Here is a 21620-nt window from a genome sequence, read left to right as displayed (position 1 = left end):
AACTGTACCAGAGAAGTGCTTTCTAGGAACTTTGCTATCCAAGAAAGGTATTCATACAATAGAGACTGGAAAAGCATCTCGTTTATCAAACAACTAGCAGGGGTACCTGGCGTTGCGTGGTATATTTTTTTTCTGGGGGGTCTAAAACACTTCCCTACACCCACTAAAGAATGGGGTCGGGCATCATTTAATAGTACCTTTTACATAGCTACAAAGGCTTAGGCACGATAGAGCGATTTTAAAATGGCCCGTCACGGTCGCCTGTCCAGCTCGCATTCCCGTGAGATTTGTGGAAACCCCGTGGAATTACAACTGTCAATTGTGTCCATGACCATGAGACCTGAAACCAAGAGATTGCTAAATCAGCTTCACACAAGAGAGATGTGCTGTACCCAACAGGATGGTCACAAAGTCCCGTTACCTCCCTCTCCCCTACCCCCCCCCCATTCCCCATCATCATCTACCCTGGTACGTTTCACATATATACATATATACAGCGGCAGTCAAAAGTTTGGACAAACCTACTCATTCAAGGCTTTTTCTTTATTTTAACGATGCATTGTCGAATAATAGTGAAGACATCAAAACCATGAAATAACACATATGGAATTATGTAGTAACCAAAAAAGTGTTAAACAAATCAGAATATATTTTAGATTCTTCAAAGTAGCCACCCTTTGCCTTGATCACAGCTTTGCACACTCTTGGCATTCTCTCAAACAGCTTCATGATGTAGTCACCTGGAATGCTTTTCCAATAGTCTTGAAGGAGTTCCCACATCTGCTGAGCACTTGTTGGCTGCCTTTCCTTCACACTGCGGTCCAACTCATCCCAAACCATCTCAATTGGGTTTAGGTCAGGTGATTGTGGCAGCCAGGTCATCTGATGCAGCACTCCATCACTCTCCTTCTTGGTCAAATAGCCCTTACACACCCTGGAGGTGTGTTTTGGGTCATTGTCTTGTTGAAAAACAAATGATGGTCCCACGAGGTGCAAACCAGATGGGATGGCGTATTGCTACAGAATGCTGTGGTAGCGATGCTGGTTAAGTGTGCCTTGAATTCTAAATAAATCGCCGACAGTGTCACCAGAAAAGCACCCCCACACCATCACACCTCCTCCTCCATGCTTCACAGTGGGAACCATACATGCAGAGATCATCTGTTCACCTTCTCTGCGTCTCACAAAGACATGGTGGTTGGAACCAAAAATCTTAAATTTGGACTCATCAGACCAAAGGACAGATTTCCACCAGTTTAATGTTCATTGCTCATGTTTGTTGGCCCAAGCAGGTCTCTTCTTCTTATTGGTTTCCTTCAGTAGTGGTTTCTTTGCAGCATTTCGACCATGAAGGCCCGATTCATGCAGTCTCCTCTGAACAGTTGATGTTGAGATGTGTCTGTTACTTGAACTTTGTGAAGCATTTACTTGGGCTGCAATCTGAGGTGCAATTGATTGACGATTTCTGAGGCTGGTCACGCTAATAAACTTATCCTCTGCAGTCGAAGTAACTCTGGGTCTTCCTTTCCTGTGGCGGTCCTCATGAGAGCCTGTTTCATCATGGCGATTGATGGTTTTTGTGACTGCACTTGAAGAAATTTCAAAGTTCTTGAAATATTCTGGATTAACTGACCTTCATGTCTTAAAGTAATGATGGACTGTGGTTTCTCTTTGCTTAGTTGAGTTGTTCTTGCCATAATATGGACTACTACAGTACAGACAAAATAATGGTCTTTTACCAAATAGGGCTATTTACTGTATACCAACCCTACCTTGTCACAACACAACTGATTGGCTCAAACGCATTAGGAAGGAAAGAAATTCCACAAATTAACTTTTAACAAGGCACACCTGTGAATGGAAAAGCATTTCAGGTGACTACCTCATGAAGTTGGTTGAGAGAATGCCAAGAGTGTGCACAGCTGTCATCAAGGCAAATTTGTGGCTACTTTGAAGAATCTAAAATATATTTTGATTTGTTAAACACATTTTTGGTTACGACATAATTCCGTGTGTGTTATTTTATAGTTTTGATGTCTTCACTTTTATTCTACAATGTAGAAAATAGTAAATATAAAGAAAAACCCTTGAATGAGGATGTGTGTCCAAAGGTTTTACTGGAACTGTATATGTTCATGGTAATGTTAATACTTTGATTTTGATGACAATAAATGTCTCATGTTTTCATTGTATTCATTTATCAGGTTCTGCAGAGGGGGTAACAGGACTTTGTAAACACCCTGTAGATTTAAGTCCTGTTTAAAAGTTTCCATGGTGGAACAACAATAATAAGTTAAAAGGTTTAGGGTTTTCACCATGTGTGAGCTCTTAAATGAGCTATTTACATTTTTTATACTTTATACTTTAAAAAAGAAAATAACTCCAAAGTTTAAAGAAGAAAGTAGGTCTCAACGTTTCGGGCAGCATGCTCTGCCTATCGAAAGGAGGAAGTAGCAAGAACGAATGAATGCAGCTTTTACAACAACAACAACTCACCCTCCATTGGCTAATTATTGTGAGGTACTGATTGGCTGTTGAATGCACGTTACTGATTGGTGATTACATTTTGCTCATCATAGTCCAATGCCCTCAGTGTAATGCAAGCTGTAGTTGTAGGTGTCGATTTGTTAACAAGGGAGAGCCACATATCGTTAATGGGTGTCCTGTTTTCTTGAGGGACCTTGTGATGTAAATATATCTCCATAGCTTCTCCGATTCTCCCTGTGTGCTAGTGACTGATGGATGTGATACGTTTGCTGTCTGACCATAATATGCAATGATTATTGGTCTGTTCATGATTGACGATTGCTGATTTTTTTCCCTTTCCCCACTTCTATTGTATGCCTGATGTTCTTTCAACCTCGTGGTGAACGTCCTGCCAGTTTCACCAATGTAAACTTTTCCACATTCACACAGCATACGATAAACACCTGGATGGTGATTGGGAAGCCTTCTGTCCTTATGAGTGTGAAGAATAGATTCAAGCTTATGTGTCGAGCGATGGCGTACTGTTATATTAGCAGTTTTGAGAATCGGTTGTCTCTGGTGTGATGTACATCCAATACAGGGAAGAGTAACATGTGCTCTAGCTTCTGGTGTTGGATCACAAGTTCTTGGTGAAAACCATAAACCTTTTAACTTATTAACCCTGTAGATTATTGGCTATGAGGAATTGTAAAAGTGTTACCTTAGAAGTGGAATTGCATGTTATTCATCGAATGGATGCTAGTGAATGTGCGGTTGATGTTTCTGGGTTAAGTTTGACCTTGATCTATAAATATGTTGCTGTTCAGGAAGAAGAAGAAGAAGAAGAAGATGGACCGCTAACTTTGAACGCTTCCGGAAGAGGTTTATTTGTATTTAAGTGTCTGATAATTCTTTTGTATTTATGTATGTTTATGTGTACTCGAATATAACTGTCAATAATCAAAAACGCTTTTTGTCCAAAACACCCCCGGCATATGCCTGGTGTTGGCTTAATGGTTAGGTTGATGGGCTTGGGATCCGAGAGTCCTGAGTTCAAATACTGCTTGGCTGTTGAATTAATACCAGGTGGGGTTGAATCAGCCTGTCATCCTTCTGAGGTCAGTGAAATGAGTACCAGCTTGCTGGTATCCTGCGTCAGAGTGGCAACCTGTTCAGGCTTGTGCTCAATATCCCAGGAGACTGTTTAGGCACCACCAACGCTCTGCACAGAGTATGGTCCCAATGGATGGATGGACCCCCTTGCACTCAGTGACGAACCTCTAAAAGTTTGACGAAGATCCGTTCAGCCATCTCTGAGAAAAATGGCGACACACACCGAGACAAATGCCTTTCTTATTGTACAGATTTGGTTTGAAATTGTTGTTGATTTGCAATTCTAAAAAAAAAAGAGACTGAAGAGTGACTGGCTTCCCTTTTCTAATCCCAGCTCTTTACAATAAATGTCATCGTGAAACTGATCAAATATAAACCCATCATTAATTGCTAGCAAATAATCAATTCGTCTAAAGATGTTTTTTGCACCTTCTCGCAGATGATGGTTTATTCCTGCTCATGTTCTGGACCCAATCAGACTTGAACATGTGCACGAACAAATTTGTAAAGAAAGGAGCTTTATCTGAACTGTGCACGCACGCACGTGCACACTTCGTTGTGTCAAGTATTGTGTAAATTAAAATGAAGCTATTCACAGTTTAACCAACATTTATAAATCTACAATTAGTTTGTACAAAGTCTATCTTGAAAATTTAACTTCTTATGATATCTTTTGTTTTTATTGGCAAAAATTAATGTCAAGTTCCAAACTTGCTAAAACCCTCATTACATCATCAAACTCATTTTTATAAAATAAAGTACATTACATGTTATTGTTGAATGTTATTTCTTTTATATTTCAAAGTGAGTTTGATGATTTAATAATAATTTGGGCAAATTTTCAGTTTGAGCAAGTTTTGAACTTTCAGTTCTTATCAATATTTCTCCCAAAAGAATGGGATTATTTTAATTTGGGGGGGGGGGGTGGAGATGATAGACCTGGCTTTCATGGACAACTAATTTGAAGTGTCTTATTTTTTGTCTTTTTTTTTTTTGTTTTTTTTAAGGGAAACTTCAGGGAATAGGGCAACAGGCTCTCTCTTCTTTATATACATACCAAAAGCTTTTAATAAAAATTTGAACTTCAGTCTGTCTCATCTGTGTAATGCATGTTACTATGTCTATCTCTCAAGGCTGCTTGCTGCAAGAGCAACCTTCACAAATGTGACGTACATCTTTGCCAGGGCTGGAAAGCTGGAATGTTAGGCGTTTTAACTGCGTGGATGAGCAGGGTAAAAGTAAATGCTTTTTTATATACTGTGCAGTACACAGTGCCTATAGAAAGTCTACATCCCCTTTCAAATTTTTCACCTTTTGTTTCCTTATAGCCTGGAATGAAATTGCATTAAATCAGACTTTTTCCAACTTTATTTACACATCATAACTCACAACTTCCAAGTGAAAAACAAATTTCAGAAAATTAATTAAAAATACAAAACTAGAATACCTTGGTTGGATAAGTGTCTACCCCCCTGAGTTTATAGTTGGTGGAAGCACCTTTGACAGCAATTACAGCTGTGAGTCTGTTAGAATAGGTCTCCACCAACTTTTCAGTCGTTGGTTGGGAAATATTTACCCATTCTTATGCACAAAACTGTTCAAGCTCAGTCATGTTGCATGGAGAGCATTGATGGGACAACAATCTTCAAAATCATGCCACAGATTTTCGATTGGATTTAGGTTGGGGCTCTGATTGGGACACTCAAGGACATTTATCTTTGTGTTCCTTCGCCACTCCAGTGTAGCTTTGGCTGTGTGCTTCGGGTCGTTGTCATGCTGAAAGGTGAACTTCCGTCCCAATTTCAGCTTTCTTGCAGAGGGCAGCATGTTTTCCTCGAGGATTTTTCTGTATTTTGCTCCATCCATTTTCCCTTCTATCCTGACAAGTGCCCCAGTCCCTGCTGATGCAAAACATCCCTGCAACATGATGCTTTAGGATGTTATGTGTTGGGTTTGCACCAAATGTCACGTTTTTTTCTTCATTTTGGCCAAAAAGTTCCATCTTCGTTTGGTGAGACCACAAAACTGTTTTGTACATGGCTTCATAATCTCTGGAGTGGTTTTTTTTTTTGCATACCTCAAATGAGACTCAAGGTGGGAGTCATGGCTTCCTTCTTGCCACCTGACTCCAGGCCAGAATTGTGGAGTGCTTGGGATATGTTTATCACCTGCACACAGTGACCAGTCTTTGCCATAAAGGCCTGTAACTTCATCATCGATCTCTCCGACTCTGGAAAATCCTCGTTATCTCTTTGCTGATGACTCAACCCTCTGCCATACCATCTGTCATCCCTCAGACCGGCAAGCAGCACCTTCTTCTCTCTGCAGATCTGGGTAAAATCACAAACTCGTCCAACACGTGGATCATGTCTTTCAATCCTGACAAATCTCACACTCTCACTATGTCTCTCTGAAAGGACCATTTGGACCCCCCCTGCCCCCCATCCACTTTCTCAACAATCCTCTGGAAGAAGTCCTTTCTTTCAAGCTTCTGAGTCTCACTATCTGCTATGATCTTTCCTGGTAAAGCCACATTTCCAACCTGGCCTCCAAAGCCAGTCTCCAACTGGAAATCCTCTGTCGTGCAAAGTCCTTCCTCGGCCCACCTGAGCTCCTGACCACTTACAAAGCTTCCGTCCACAGCTTGATGAAGTACTGCTCTCCCCTCTGAGCTGGTGCTCCTGCCTCTCACCTTTCTCGGCTTGGCGCTGTGGAAACCAAGGCATTTTGGATCATTGGTATCTCCCGCAATGAGGCTGAGTTTTTGGGCCTCTCCCCCTCTCTCCCCGCAGGCAGGTCAGTGGTCTTTCTGTCTTCTACCGTCTCCTCTCCGGTCTCACCCCCCTGCTCTCTCTGCGATTTGTCCCCACCATATTTCCGCAGGGCGCTCAAGGTCCGCCATAACCCCTCTTCTGGTAAAACTTGCAAAATCACGAATTACTGCTCACCTTCACTCTTTCATTCCTCTTTTTCCCTGCCTTTGGAATAAACTCCCTCACTCTGTTCAATCCCATTCGTCCCTCCAGGCCTTCAAAACGGCTGTTCACCACCACCTCTTATCATCCCCCATCCAAATCCTCGATCTTTTCTACCCCCGTTAATCCACCCCAAACTCACCTCCTTCAAATTCCCTGCTTTCCTTCCTGAAAGTCCCTGTAATGTCCATCTTGTATACCTCATGTTCCCCACCCAATCCCTCTCCCTTCCATAGATCTTCTAATGTCTCTGTTCCCCACTGATTTGTCCTTCCCACTCCTGCCCCTCTTTTCTCATGCCCCCCTTAATGTGCGTTTTGTGTTTGCTCTCATACGAGCTTCGACAAGGTATACAAAAAAAAAAACTCTTTCAAAGTTGTCATTGGCTCCTTGATGGCCTCTTTAATCAGCCTCCTCTCAACTTTGTCATCCAGTTTGGAGGGAGTGCCTGATCTAGGCAGGGTCTTGGTGGTTCCATATGCCTTCCACTTCTTAATGATTGTCTTGACTGTGCTCCAAGGGATATTCAAGGCCTTTAAAATATTTTTCAACCAATCCCCTGATTTGTGCCTTTCCACAACTTTATCCCGGAGGTCTTTTGGAAGCGAGTTGGTGCTCGTGGATGAGTCTTTGCTGTGAAATGCACTACCCAGCAGAGGAAAACCTACAGGAACAGCTGATTTTATTCTGAAATAATCAGAATCACTCCAATTTAACACAGGTGGAGGTAAATTAACTTAGTGTGTGATTTTGAAGGTGATTGGTTGCATCTGAGATTTATTACAATTGCTATTTTTAAACACTTATCCCACCAAGATATTTTCGTTTTGTATTTTTAATGAATTTTCTGAAATTTGTAGAATTTGTTTTTCATTTGGAAAGTTGTGGGTTATGATGTGTAAATAAATGTGGAAAAAGTCTGATTTAATACAATTTAGTTCCAGGCTATAAGGAAACAAAAGGTGAAAATTTTGAAAAAGGGTTGTGTGTGTGTGTGTGTGTGTGTGTGTGTGTGTGTGTGTGTGTGTGTGTGTGTGTGTGTGTGTGTGTGTGTGTGTGTGTGTGTGTGTGTGTGTGTGTGTGTGTGTGTGTGTGTGTGTGTGTGTGTGTGTTCTTTGGTATGTCTGGCTTCCTTTCCTTCTTGGGACTATGGTGCAGTAATTGGTCTTCATTTTGATTTTGCTTGTACCATATCCTGATCCTGTGTGGACTTTGCTTCCCCACTGATATACCTCTGGTCGCTTTTACTTGTTACTGCATTTCAGTGTTGAAGTGATTGCTGGATCTTAAGTCTTGTCTGGGTTCTTCCTTGCATCCTTGATGTTTTTTGTTTTTTTTCATCCTATTTTTAGTCTTTACAGTTCCTTTTTCTGTTTCAAACCTCCTTTTTCTTACTTCTCCTTTTAATACCTTCCCCTCTCATACCTACATCCTATTTTTCTCTTAATTTTTATGGCATGAGCTGCCTGCCCTCGTGTTCACGAAAAACCAGCAGCTGCTGACTTTGATCCGGTTTTATGGTTGGGGTAATTGCTGTCACCCCCTGATCTATAGGCATTGTCAGTGTAGGTGGGAGAACTTTCAGTTCCCTACCAGGTAACGCCTGCCTTAAACAGGCAGCCCCTCGCCAGAAGGTATCCTGGTCAGCCTGTCTCTTCTGTTTGGTCTGAGCCAACTGGACTAGGTCAAAAATCGAAAAGGGACAATTACAGGCTTGAGTCAGAATGAGTCGGTATGTTTTGTCAAGTACTTGTAAAGCTGTTTTTTAAAAGAGTATTTCATCGAGATGTTTGTGTTGTAAAGCTTTTAGACCTTAAAAACTTTTGTTTGTCATGTGACAGGTAAGACTTTTGTTGTTGATTGTGAATGTTTATTGGGTTGTAAATCAAAGTACATTATTTATCTTCTCACTTTTGGAGATTGTGGATTGCAATATGTTGGTAAAACTTCTTTGTTTGCATCAACACCACTTGAATGGACATAGGTCTGCTGTATCGTCTGGTGTTAAGACTTATTTATATTATCATTTCAATGAAGTTGGACATGCTTTTAGAAGTTTTTCTATACAAATTATAGACTCAGTTAATGTTGATTATTTTGATCATAAAGAGGAGTGTAATGTTGAGGTTGGGTGCAGAGTGTACTTTTGGGTCATGACACGACATGTGATCTATCCTATGGGCCTTAATGACGGGGTGCAAGGTACTGGGTCCGTTTCTCAAGCTAATGTTTTTGGAAACGAGTATTTTGCTAATCCAATCAGGAGACCCAGAGCTCATGGGCATCCTAATTGGTGTCATATGGCTCCAAAAATGGAAACTTCAGAGATGATTGATAAACTTAAAGGTTTTTATGAAGGAAAGATTTTTCATGATTTTTATGTTCTTCTGAGGTCATGTTCCAAAACAAGTCTTCGCTAATATTCTCCGGAGTTTAGCAGGTTCAGAGAACATGCTCATTTTTGATCGAAGCTTTTTGGAGGAGGGTTCTGGTGAAGAAGTCGACTCTCAAAGTTGATCGGATCTGCCAGTTCTGAGTTTGTGATTTTTCCAGCAAGCAGGTAGATCGGTTTCAGCTTCATTCTATTGTTAGGGATAGCAGTGTAGAGAGTTTATTACCACATAAAGTTAGGGAGCGAACCCCATTGAAGGTTTATTTCATTTTCACGAAGACAATCGGACAATCCTTATTCAATTATGGTGAATTTCTTAAAACTCTTCGTGTAGATATAGTAAAGGACATTTTGGAAACTGACTGTGCATGTTCGTCTTCCCCTTTTTTATATGGTCCTTGTGGACATGTAGTTTCTGGGGATTTGAATATAATTAGTAATAGTGAAATTAGGGATCTGATGAAAATGGGAGCTAAATATAGGGAACCAGTAACTCAACCTTGGAGTTGCATTAGGTCTTCAATTGTGGATTTTTTCTCTAATTTTGTTAACAAAATGTGCATCAAGTTTAAGTTTTCTGTAAACAGTTTTAATGTATGGTTTCACAGAGTTGTGGAAGTCCTGGATAATAGGATTTTTTTTTTTTGTAGTCGGGGCTTGCTTTCACTGGGTCGGTCTAAACCAGTGTTGAACAAGCCGAGTGTTCGTAAAGACATCAGGATCTCCATGATAGCTGCGTTATATCTCCAGCGAATAAGGCTGCTAATAATTTTGTTGTGGTTTGTAAAAAGTTTTATGTTGACGTTTTATTAAGAGAGTTTGGCATTTACACGGTAGCTTTCACCAGTATCTGAAATGGCACGTATGTTCCTTGTCATAGGTTACTTCAAGATATTATCTCTGAGCATCAGGAAGTTTTAGTTTATAATTTCAGTATCAAATGTAATGAGGCAAATCTTTGTATTCCTCGACTTTTCTGGATTCCTAATTTCATAAAAACCTGAACAAGTATAGGTTTATATCGGGTGCCAGGCAGTGTTGCACCAACCAGTTATCGGTTATAGTTGACTCAGGCTTACAAGTTGTTGGGGGACAGTTCAGGAAATAATGTTCAGCAATTGAGAAGAATTCTGATATTGATTCTTCCTTCAAGTTCTTCGATAAAATTAGATGCTTCAATATCAAGGAGTTGAAGTTTGAAATTTTTCAACTTTATAAACAAATTGGGATTTAGCACAAGTAAGGGATTCACTATTCAAAGTAATTGACAAGATTTTAAACTCTTTTAAGAAGTTTTTATGTGTCGAATTTGATAGAGCATTCATTTCGAAAAAGAAACACTCAAGTTTTCATTGTTTTGATAAATAGAAGTTTAAGGATGCTGTTAATTTTATTTTAATTAATAATTTTATGGGATAATGTTTCAACAGGCGAAGGGTATTCCCATGGGTTGGAATTGCAGCCCCCTACTAGCAGACATTTTTCTAATTTTCTGTGAATTTTCATCCATGCAGAAACTGATGAAGGAGAAAAAATTTGGATTAGCTGAAATATCACATACATGTCATTATATAGATTATATTTCATAGGCAGCTTCACAAGATTTATCCAGATAGCCTAATTGCAAACAGGAGTGGTAATGATTGTACAGTTGCTGCATATCTGGATGTGTTGGTTAGAGTTGGACAGAATGGTTTTAGTGCAAGTGCATGTCATAAAGTTGATGATTTCAGTTTCCTAGGAGTCTTGTACACCTTTCCAGGTAACAATGTTCCAATTAAAATAGGTTACAATGTCTTTTCATCTCAGCTACTTAGATTTTCAAGAATTTGTCCAGTAAAGGATGATTTTGTTGAACGTGTTGAGAGTTTTTTTCCATCATGTTAAACAGGATATTTGGCTGATTGCTTGATCAGATCTTGTGAGAATGTCTTTAGACTCCATCGTCACCTTTTATTTAAGTTTGGTTGGTTTTCTGTAAAGAAGTTACTGTATTGCATTGCATTTGATATAATAATAATAATAATAATGAATGAATTATTTTTGTGAGGTAAATGCTTTAATTAATATTATTTGTTAAATGCATATATATATATATATATATATATATATATATATATATATATATGTATATATATTTGATGGTATTAAAATTAAATAATGTCGGTATTATTAATAAAAATAAAAATAAATTATTTATAAAATACATTATAAATAAGCATTAAAATAATTTGTTGTTGGTTGCAAAGGTATGCAGTGCAGCAAGTTAAAATTGGTTATTAATGACATTTTGAGTCTATGGTTAGATGGAGGTGCTGTGTAATGGACATGTCTTCAAGGTAAAGTGTTTATTGCTTAATATATTATCATATAAAGTGGTATATGATTGAAGTTATTCATATGTAAAATACTTTGAATAAAAGTAATAATTATGTAAGTTTGAATGAGGATATTGCATTGCTGTGTTGACTGACGTCTGGGCACAACTTTGAGGTTATGTGTCCATTGATGTTGAGTAATCGACTGATGTGGACCTACGACCGGTGTTGTGGATCCGCTGTTTGGAGAGGTTCCAAGTTGAAAGGATTGAAACCTCAATGTAAAATGGTGCCCAGTTGATAATCTGGGGAGTTGGGAAGTCAGTCATTTGCTTATAACTTAAGGTTATAACTTCAAATAGAATAGCTTTTATCAGTAGTGTGTGTGTGTGTGTGTGTGTGTGTGTGTGTGTGTGTGTGTGTGTGTGTGTGTGTGTGTGTGTGTGTGTGTGTGTGTGTGTGTGTGTGTGTGTGTGTTGTTATGTCTGGCTTCCTTCTTGGTACTACAGTGCAGTAATTGGTCTTTATTTTGATGAGCAGGTGATAAGTAAAGAAAATAAAGTGACGAGAACCAGGAGGTTAGGGCATTTAATGGGGAGACATCACAAAGGGATGTATTGTTGTTGATACTAGCGGGCACTTCTCGGCCCACCTTCGGTGGGCACTGTGCTGCGACACAATCTTGGAAATTCACTACACAATTTTTGTCATTTTTGAATTTTTTTTGTTATTGATCACAACAAATCGTACTTCATATCAAAAGATAAAGAAAGATGATTTGTAATACCGGCGACCCCGAAAGATGGTGCTATTTCTGCCACGTCAATTTTGAAGTTTCTGTGACATCCACGTTTGCTCCAGAAAAATATAATTACTTTAGGTTTATTGAAATGATTGTAATCAAGACTATCTTCGAACTATACTTTTATGTTTCTGAACTTACATACACAAGTTATAAATATTGTGAGTAATTAGACCTCAATGAAGACATACTGTTGAGCATTTGAGAAGATCATTCCTGTGCAATAGACATTACGAAAACAATGTCTGCTTTCATACCGCATTAATCCTTCCCTACCCTCGTTTAGCTCCACCATCAAGACCTATCACTGTAATATTTCTCAGGAGTTTATACCGGGTTCATAGATGCCAATTTGGTTGGACTGTATTCCAGTTCAAATTAATATGGTCAAATTATATCAGAAAACTTCACTGTATTCTGTGTAGTATTTATACACCACTCCCGCAATTGCTTCTGGTGCTGTCACCATCTGTCTGATATAGTCCATGGGCCAGAAGAGATGTCCATGTCCAGGTACCACCTGGGGGGACAAAACTTCAATGGTGCCAAATTATTTGTGATAACCTTTTGAAGTACTTAAATATGTGATAACCTTTTGAAGTACTTCATCCTTTTTCCAGCGCATTACCTACTTGGTGCATTAAATGCCATTACATGCCCACTCCCTATGGCACAGTTGGCTATGGCATGGTCTTTTTAAACAGAAGAAAAGACTATTAAATAAATGTAGCATGCCCCAGAATATTTTTTTATGAAATGAGGCACACGATCTTTGTGTTAATTTAGGTTAGGAGTTTAATTATTAGGTCAGCTCGCTGACCTAATAAAATCGTTCGATGTCCTCAGGTCCGTCCGTCCATCTGTCTGTCTGTCCATCCGTCTGTCAACAATTTTTATTTTTCTATCTCCCCCTAGACGTCTCGTCCGATTGAGTTCTAACTTGACACGATGATAATACTAGTTGCTCTCTATAGATCGTCTCAGCCCTTTTTCGAATTTTCGCCTCAGGGTCAAGGTTACAGGGTCATCAAGTGCAAAATGACCGATTGGTTGAATGGTCTACAAGGAAGCATCGGACGGCTATAATGTATATTGGGTTTCGTAGGGATTATTAAGAATATTTAATTCGACCAACTAGTTTCTCGTTACCTCTGTCGTCTGGCCCTGTTTATAATATCCAGTTTCCATTCTAGATAGTACTGAGCTGACTGTCAAACCCACTCGGGTGTATTATTATTTTTCATGGTAGTGTTTCAACTTACTGCCAGACAGCATTGATCTACATGTGTATTCCTAGTCACATGGAAAAGCTGATACCTTTGAATATTTGTTGGCAGCAAAGGTATGTCGATGACTTTTTTTGTGGCATAGCTGCAATAAATTCCTATCATGATATGATTGAGATAAAATAGATATATGATGCAATGATGCTTGGGTGAGAAGCCCCATTTTAAAGTTCCTTGTTGCAGATGTATGCAAACTTGCTTTCAGATTCCATTCTTCCTTTACTCCAGGAATTACGTTTTAGTAATTAAGTTTCTCCAATCAAAATTATCATATTTAAAGTTGCTTGGATGAAAACGGACACGAGTGAGACGAGCAACACCTTGCCATCAAAGCAGCTGCACATGGATGGCTTCATCCATTGCTGTGACCAGGAAGCAGACCCAAAGCCGGTATACCCTCAAAGCTTAGACTCATGGAACACTTTGCTGAATGCAGCCCGAATAAGAAAACATGCTCCAATGTTGGACCTGGTGAAAGACTTACTTGATGCAGAAATCCCACCCAGTTTACTGTCATCAAAAATGCCGCAATATCTTCACGATGAAGATATTGATGCTTAATCTCTTAATGCTATCAGCACAAAACGGGAAAAGACAGAGGAGTCTGAAGATGATGCCAGTCCTATGAAATCATCCAGGCAAAGATCAAGCTTGACATCCAGAGTCTATAAGGCAGAATTCATATTTTCTCAGAAAGCCAACAAGTTTCTTCGTGGACAGAAAACAAGCGAATCCCTTGTAAAATGCCAAGAGCTGTGAGCAGATGCCAGCATCAGAAAATGCAGCTCTGAAGAAAATGGATAGTAGATTGCTTAATATTGTCAGCAGATACATCGTAGCAGCAGAAGGGCATCATAGGCTGTGCTACATATCCTACACAAGGGAAGAAAAGGATGCCAGCAGTGCGACATGTAATGAAGACACCAATGATGAAGCTCAGCATGAGATGGCTCTTAGTCACTCATACAATGAGGTGTTCCTGTTTATCAGGAATGAGCTTTTCACCAACCCCCAGGTGACGATGGCCAATTCACATTTAAACTGGTTACATTGATGAAATATCTTGTCATTGAACAGATAAAGGACTCCTTTAAGAAGGACCTCTGCAGAAGGCTAGAAAGTGAGTTTGGTGAAGCCCTAGACATTTGCGCCAATGAAAAAGGGAATTTTTTCTCTATCCTGACAACTTGTCAATAACTGAACTTGCCAAGGCCTACCAGATGCTGAAAGCAGAGCTGCAGACTCTGAAGTCTCTCAATGCAGAAGATGTTATAGAAAAGCAGCCCTTCAGGTGAGAGCAGGTCAGAAAGTACGATATCCCGGGGCCTGGCCACCACTGGTAGTGGCAGCAGAGGAGAGTGGGCCCATCATCCCAGTGCCTGTCACCCTCTTTGTACAATATTTGGTGACAGGTATCAAGGACAACAGCCGTGCATCCCAAAGAGTTAAATGGCCTGGAAACTCATTTGGTCACGACTTGATATATGCTATGACTCTTGCAAGACAAGCCTGCTGTTGGATTCATGGCTAAGGAAGCTGGCTTAATATCTTTGGGTCCTGAGTTAGAACCCATCAGTCCGTTGAAATAACACCAGGTGGCTTGACTCAGCCTGTCATCCTTCCGAGGTCAGCAAAATGAGTACCAGCTTACTGGTAACAGGGGCACTGCATCAGCTGCACAGTTGTGCTTCCCCAAAAGTGATGCAACCAGCAGCCACATACTGCATACGAAACAACAACAACTCTTGGCAAGACAAAGCCACTCAAACACATCATTCTGTCATTTGCAGTCAAGTCTCTGACCAGTAATGTAGAGCTCATGCAGACACTCAACTGACTTGGTCACAGTGTATCCTACTTCCACCATCTTAGATGGAAGAGATTGACACAGCCCTGTGTCTGCAGAAGCTCTGTCTCAAATGATGATGTTGATCTTCCAGCAAACACCTATCCTAGAATTTTCCCGACCCAAGCTTGGGACAATGTTGACTGACTTGAGGAGACCAGCAGTGGTGAGAGGACATCCCACAGAGTCAATGCAATTGCTATCCAAGCTAAGGCAGTTGACGTGCAGCCAGCTAAAACCTTGCCTCCTGTTGACAAGACAAAGAAGAGAAGCATCAGTACTTCACCATTGATGCTGCCCACATACATTGTTGGGTAAAGAGAGGGGCCACCTCAAACTGAAGGCGGAGACATTGACTTCACCATTGTCCTGCCTGCGAGATGAAAGAACCTCATCTGGGTTATGGCCTGCATATCAGAGGAAGAAGACCAATCAATCAGCAGCTGGACTGGTTTCAATATCCTGACTCGAGGTGATGTCACAGCCAATGTTGTCCTGAAGGACTATCTCTCCACCATCAATGCTCTTGCAACACAAATGTTGACTCACTCTTCATAATACAATGTTTAGAGCTGTCCAAGATCATATGCGTCTTTGACCAGGCACTGGATGCAAAGGCTGCCAAGAAAATATGGAAACATTCTGAAAATGAAATGTCTTCTCAGGGTGGGAATATTAAACAGCTGATTAGCACTACTAAGCTACCCCTCAGCAATGGTTATCACACCAAAATATATGTCAAAGACTAATGAAAAAAATCAGTTAGATTTTGCCCCCTGAGAAGGTACCAATCAGTGAAATTTCTGGTTCTTACCCATGGATTAATATTGATCAGTCACGACCTGTCTGATAGTTATGATTTATTGCATTCATGATTTTTTTTTTTTACCCGAAACATTTACATTTATCCATGATGAGTATTTAAGGAGAAAGTCGTATCAAAATTCAAAGCCTACAGTAATTAAGTTGAGGTTTGTTTCCCTTTAAAGAAAATTGAAACTGTCATTCTCAGGTGTACCCTGGTTTTATAAACTTTACGCTTTGCTGAAGTTTGATCAGAATGTGATGGGTTGCCGGAGAGCCGTATTTCCACTTCTTTGCCTGAAAAGTGCAAAAGTAATGACTTCTTCCTCTTCTCCTGGGTCTTCCTTTACCAACATCGTAATGAAGATTACCAAAGTTGTTGAGGTGTGACTTAACATATAATGAGGGTACCAAGTCTTTCAGGATGGGTCACCCATTGGTTTTTTTCTGATTATTATTCCTCTTCATTATTATTATTAACTTATCTGGAATTTAAATACGAGAGAAGGTATTATCATCATGCACCATCCGTCCGTCTGTCCGTCGTCCTATTTTGACTTCTCCAACCAAACTGCTGGGCCAATCCTGCTGAAATTTGGCAGCAACGTTCCTCTCCTGAATCGTAACCAGAATTACAAAGCTTGTTCTGGTCACATGACTTTAAGTAGGTCAAAATGGCTGACTTAGTAAATGCCTTCCAAAATCTTATTTTCTTGACACCAGTCAGAATGCTACCAAATTTGGGTTACAACATTAGGACAGAGCCCAGATAAGCTACAGGTCCAGTGGTCCTGTTTTTATACTTCTGCCATGATTTTGCAGGGTTAATTCCCTTTTAAATTATTTTTCTCTGCAACCAGTTGTCGCATTGACACTAAATTTTCACCATCGTTAACGACTCGTGTCCAATTTTTTAAAAATGATAATTATGATGTCATAGGTCATGTGGTGTCGCAGCCATGTTGGAAAAAAGGAAAAACTTTGGACCTCTGTATCTCCAAAAATGCTTCATGGAAAAAAAAACATTAAACTTGGCACATGTCATGTACTCCCCAGGGGGAACAAGTTTTGTAGAGGATGATTTCATTGGTTGGCCTTCATCATGATGCCATAATTCAATACGTCTGACACTTTATCTGATCAGTCTGAAAATTTTTGAGTGTTGTCTCATGAAAAAAATGATGACGTCTTTGCTCACAATTTGGCAGCCATATTGGATTGAACATTAAAAGCTTTAAAAATCTTCTGCAGAACGGCTTACCAATTCGATCCGATCCAAAACTTCATGCACCCGATGTACTCGCCTTGGGGAATATAGGGTGTAAATTATAATGTCATCGGTCACATTGTCTGGCAGCTGTTTTTTTTTCTTTTTTCTTTTTAATTTTTATTTTGAAGAATACACATTTTAAAATATTATTCCCCAGAACGGCTTGACAGATCGAGGGGAAACCGAATGCACATGTCCCCCAAGCCGTGGGGATACCAGGGTGTTCATGAATATATAATAGGCCATGTGGTCTGGCAGCCATATTTTATTGAACGAAAATCTTTAAAAAAATTTATTTATTTTTATTTGAACTGCTTCACCAATCGATGTGAAACTTCACAATTATGATTTAATAGTCATGGGGAATATATGTTTTAAATTTCAACTTGATCAGATGCATGGTCTGACCGATAATTATTGATTTTATTTGAATCAGGATTCTTTTTGAATTTTTTTTTTTGAATAAGGCTCACTTGGCTGTGCCTGGGTGGGTTTGAGGGAAGAGGAGTAGCAGCTGAAATCAGAATCTTATCCAGGTTCATTCTCATCACTTTTTTTTTTTTTTTTTTTTTTTTTTTTTGTATACCTTGGTCGAGGCTCGTATGAGAGCTAACACACAACTCACAGCAAGGAGGCATGAGACAAGAGGGGCGGGAGTGGAAGGGACAAAACATTGGGGAACAGACACAGGTGAACTGTGGAAGGGAGAGGGATGGGGATGGGACGGGGAACATGGCGAGGGGAAGATGGACATTAAAGGGACTTTCAGGAAGGAAAGCAGGAGAATTGAAGGAAGTGGGCTTGGGTGGATTATCGGGGGTAGAAAAGATCGAGGATTTGGATGGGGGAAGATAAGAGGTGGTGGTGAACAGCTGTTTTGAAAGCCTGAAGGGAAGAATGGGAAAGAATAGAGTGAGGAAGTTTATTCCAAAGGCGGGAAAAAGAGGAATGAAAGAGTGAAGATGAGCAGTGATTCGTGATTTTGGTAGTTTTACCAGAAGGGGGTTGTTGGCGGACCTTGGAGCGCCCTGTGGAAATGTGGTTGGGACAAATCGCAGAGAGAGCAGGGGGGGCAAGGCTGGAGAGGAGTCGGTAGAAGACAGAAAGACCACCGACCAACCTGCGGTGATTGAGTGAGAGGCCCAAAGACTCAGCTTCATTGCGGGAGATGCCAATGATCTTAAAAGCCCTGGTTTCGACAGCGTGAAGTCGAGAAAGGTGGGAGGCAGGAGCACCAGCCCAGAGGGGAGAGCAGTACTCCATCAGGCTACGGACAAAAGCTTTGTAAGTGGTCAGGAGCTCAAGAGGGCCGAGGAAGGACTTTGCACGACGGAGGATTCCCAGTCGGCGACTGGCTTTTGAGGCAAGGTTGGAAATGTGACTTTCCCAGGAAAGGTCATGGCAGATAGTGAGACCCAGAAGCTTGAAAGAAAAGACTTCTTCCAGAGGATTGTTGAGAAAGTGGATGGGGGGGGGTTTTGTAAACGGTCCTTTCGAAGAGACATAGTGAGAGTGTGAGATTTGTCTGGATTGAAAGACATGTTCCACGTGTTGGACCAGTTTGTGATTTTATCCAGATCTGCAGTGAGCGAAGAAGCTGCTGCTTGCCGGGCTGAGGGATGACAGATGGTACGGCAGAGGGTTGAGTCATCGGCAAAGAGAAATAGAGGATTTTCCAGAGAGTCCGAGAGATCATTGATGAAAACCAGAAAAAGAACAGGGCCCAGAACGCTACCTTGAGGAACTCCAGCCTGCACAGGAAGAGGGGATGAAAGAACTCCATTTAGGGCCACACGTTGACTGCGACAGGAGAGGAAGTCTGCGAGCCATGAGTGGAGATGGCCTTGAATACCATGGGCAGAGAGTTTGGTGAGTAGGGCAGGGTGCCAGACTGTGTCAAAAGCACGTGATATGTCCAGGGATACGGCTCGGATTTCCTGTCTGGCATTGAGGACCTCCATCCATTGATGGGAGAGCAGTAGCAGCATATCTAGGGTAGAGTGACCTGGTCTGAAACCAAATTGATGATTGGAAATCAAGCCATTGGAGAAGAGGAAGGATTTCATGTCTGAAGCGATGATGGATTCCATAACCTTGCTGATGATTGGGAGAAGGCTGATTGGTCTATAGTTACAGGGATCTGTTTTTGCACCTTTTTTATGCAGGGCAGTGATGCTAGCAGATTTCCAAGCAGATGGCAGATGACCTTGGGAAAATGAGAGGGTGAATAGAACAGAGAGAGGGTGAGCAAGAGCAGAAGAGCAGGCTTTGAGGACACGTGGGCTGATGCCGTCTGGACCCGGTTGCAGAATCTGACTCGAGGTTTGAAAGCAAGCTCTCCACCTTGTCAGGAGAAAAGGATACAGAGTCCAGGGACAGTTGGGTGCGACTGGGTAAAGTGGGTAGAGATAGTGATGGGTTTGGGACACAAGATTTAGCTGCAAACACCGAGTTTAGACATTCAGCTTTATCACGTGTGGAATCAGCAGTGCGGCCATTTGAGGTAAGGGAGGGGATGGAGGGGAACATACACCAGAAACAGATTTGATTAAACGCCACCAGGATTTTGAGGAGGGAGAGAGGTTTGAGAGTTCAGACTTGAGATGAGAAAGATGTTGTTTTCTGGCTCTCCTGAGGGTAGCTACACACTTGTTCCGAGCTTTGTGGAAAGAACTGAGATTGCTCCTCAGTTGGGTTTGCTTTCCATGAGGCAAAGGCAAGTTGTTTCAGGACAACTGCCTCGCCACAAGCTTCAGTAAACCAAGGGCGGGAGGAAGGGTAAGACAACTGAACACGAGAGGGGATAAATCTGTGCATGAGGGAGAGCAAGTTTCTTTGAAAGAATTCCCAGGATGAGTTGATGTTTGAGAAAGTAGTGATAGGAGACCAGTCTGTAAGTTTGATGGCTGCTCGGAGACCCTGCCAGTCGGCTTGAGTGAAATGCCAGACTCGACGGCGGTGAGGTGGTTCTCTGATAACAGCCAGAGAGATGTCCACTTTAATAAGGACGTGGTCAGAAGAACCAATTGGAGCGAAGGAAGAGCAGCAGATATTGTCAGGGAAATTTGTCAAAATCAGATCCAGAAGAGATGGAGTACCATTGGTTGAGATCCGGGTCGGGAAGTTGACCGATTGAGTCAGTCCCAATGAGTCACAGAAAGCTTTTGCTGATGAAACTTCATCTTTGCTTTTTGCTTATTCGGGTTTCCTCTGATGACCAATGCAGTGCTGTACATATTTGGTCTTCCATTTGATTTGAATTGATTTTTTTTTAAATTGTATTCTGAATTCAATTGAATAAAGAGGATGTCATTGGGGCAGGTGTCTGATCAAAGTGAGGTTGTATCAAAGCGGGATGTCTTGGTACCCAGACATCACTGCCAGCAGTTTTAAAGTGGCAGTTCGAGTTAAGTTTAAGACTTTTAAACTTGGTTCACGGAAGTATCCGTTTTAATTTCAGATTTTGTAACTTTTCAAAATACATTTTGAAACCGAAACCCACCATGTGACTTTTCCTTGCCCCTGCATGCAGATATTTGAATGTGAAAATCAAGGAAGGAGAGACCGATAATATTTTGTGTCCAGCATACAATTGTTATCAGCTTGTTCCCGTTGAGGTCATTGAAGGTCTCATCTCTAGGGAGATGGCCCGGCGCTACCTCCAGTTTGATATCAAGGTAAAAATAAATCGAGCTCATATATCCTATGGTATATGGTTATATACATTCCTGTCTTCAACTCCCTGACATTCTGACCATCTGTTGAAAAATTTTCTGAACCTAACTGACTAACCTCTACAGGCCTTTGTGGAAAGCAATCCAACCATTCGCTGGTGCCCCGTGCCAGGCTGTGACCGAGCAGTTCAGCTGTCTGGACCAACCACAAATATGGCTGGAATTTTGCCTTCACAACTACTGCGTGCACCAGCTGTAGACTGTGGCAATGGACACACATTTTGCTGGTGAGGTCATGGGTTTGCTACACATTTCCGATAATGTGCAATATGAACAAATTCTTTCTTTTCTTTCTCTGTATTCCTTTCTTTTTTCGTTTTTTTTCTCTCTCGTACAAACAAGGCTCATCTCTCCGCTGATTGTCTATCATCTCACTCACTCTATTATTTTTGGATGGTAATCTCTTCTTTTAAAACCAAAAATATTTTTCATTGCACAGAAAAATCCCGTATTTTTTTTGGTTTTGACCCTCTTGATATTATCTTGTTTTTATTTTTGCAAGCACAATGCCATCACATTGATTCTGTCTTGATAGCTGTAGCTGTGCTATTCTCAGCAGGGACCTTAGTTTGTGGAGATATTTCTCAGCAAGTGTGAACAGGTGCGACAGCATG

The 21620-nt window shown here is 40.8% G+C and overlaps 1 protein-coding gene across 8 annotated transcripts in view; it reads left to right on the top strand.

The window, feature by feature from the left end:
- Positions 1-21620, top strand: part of ANKIB1 (ankyrin repeat and IBR domain containing 1) — a 207046-nt gene that overhangs the window by 70432 nt on the left and 114994 nt on the right. For all 8 annotated transcript variants that reach the window (XR_015057498.1, XM_085878528.1, XM_085878527.1 and 5 more), the window contains 2 exons: positions 20805-20949; positions 21073-21233. Coding sequence is in view for 7 of the 8 variants with exons in the window: in XM_085878528.1 (XP_085734654.1) it covers positions 20805-20949; positions 21073-21233 (306 nt within the window). In the remaining variant the exon portion in view is untranslated. The remainder of the gene's footprint in view (positions 1-20804; positions 20950-21072; positions 21234-21620) is intronic.

The sequence above is a fragment of the Eptatretus burgeri genome, chromosome 4, assembly GCF_056783735.1.
Source record: "Eptatretus burgeri isolate ZD-2024b chromosome 4, Ebu_testis_v1, whole genome shotgun sequence".
Taxonomy (NCBI): Eukaryota; Metazoa; Chordata; class Myxini; order Myxiniformes; family Myxinidae; genus Eptatretus; species Eptatretus burgeri.
The sequence above is the reverse complement of the archived record's forward strand: the minus strand, read 5'-3'. Positions and strand labels throughout refer to the sequence as shown.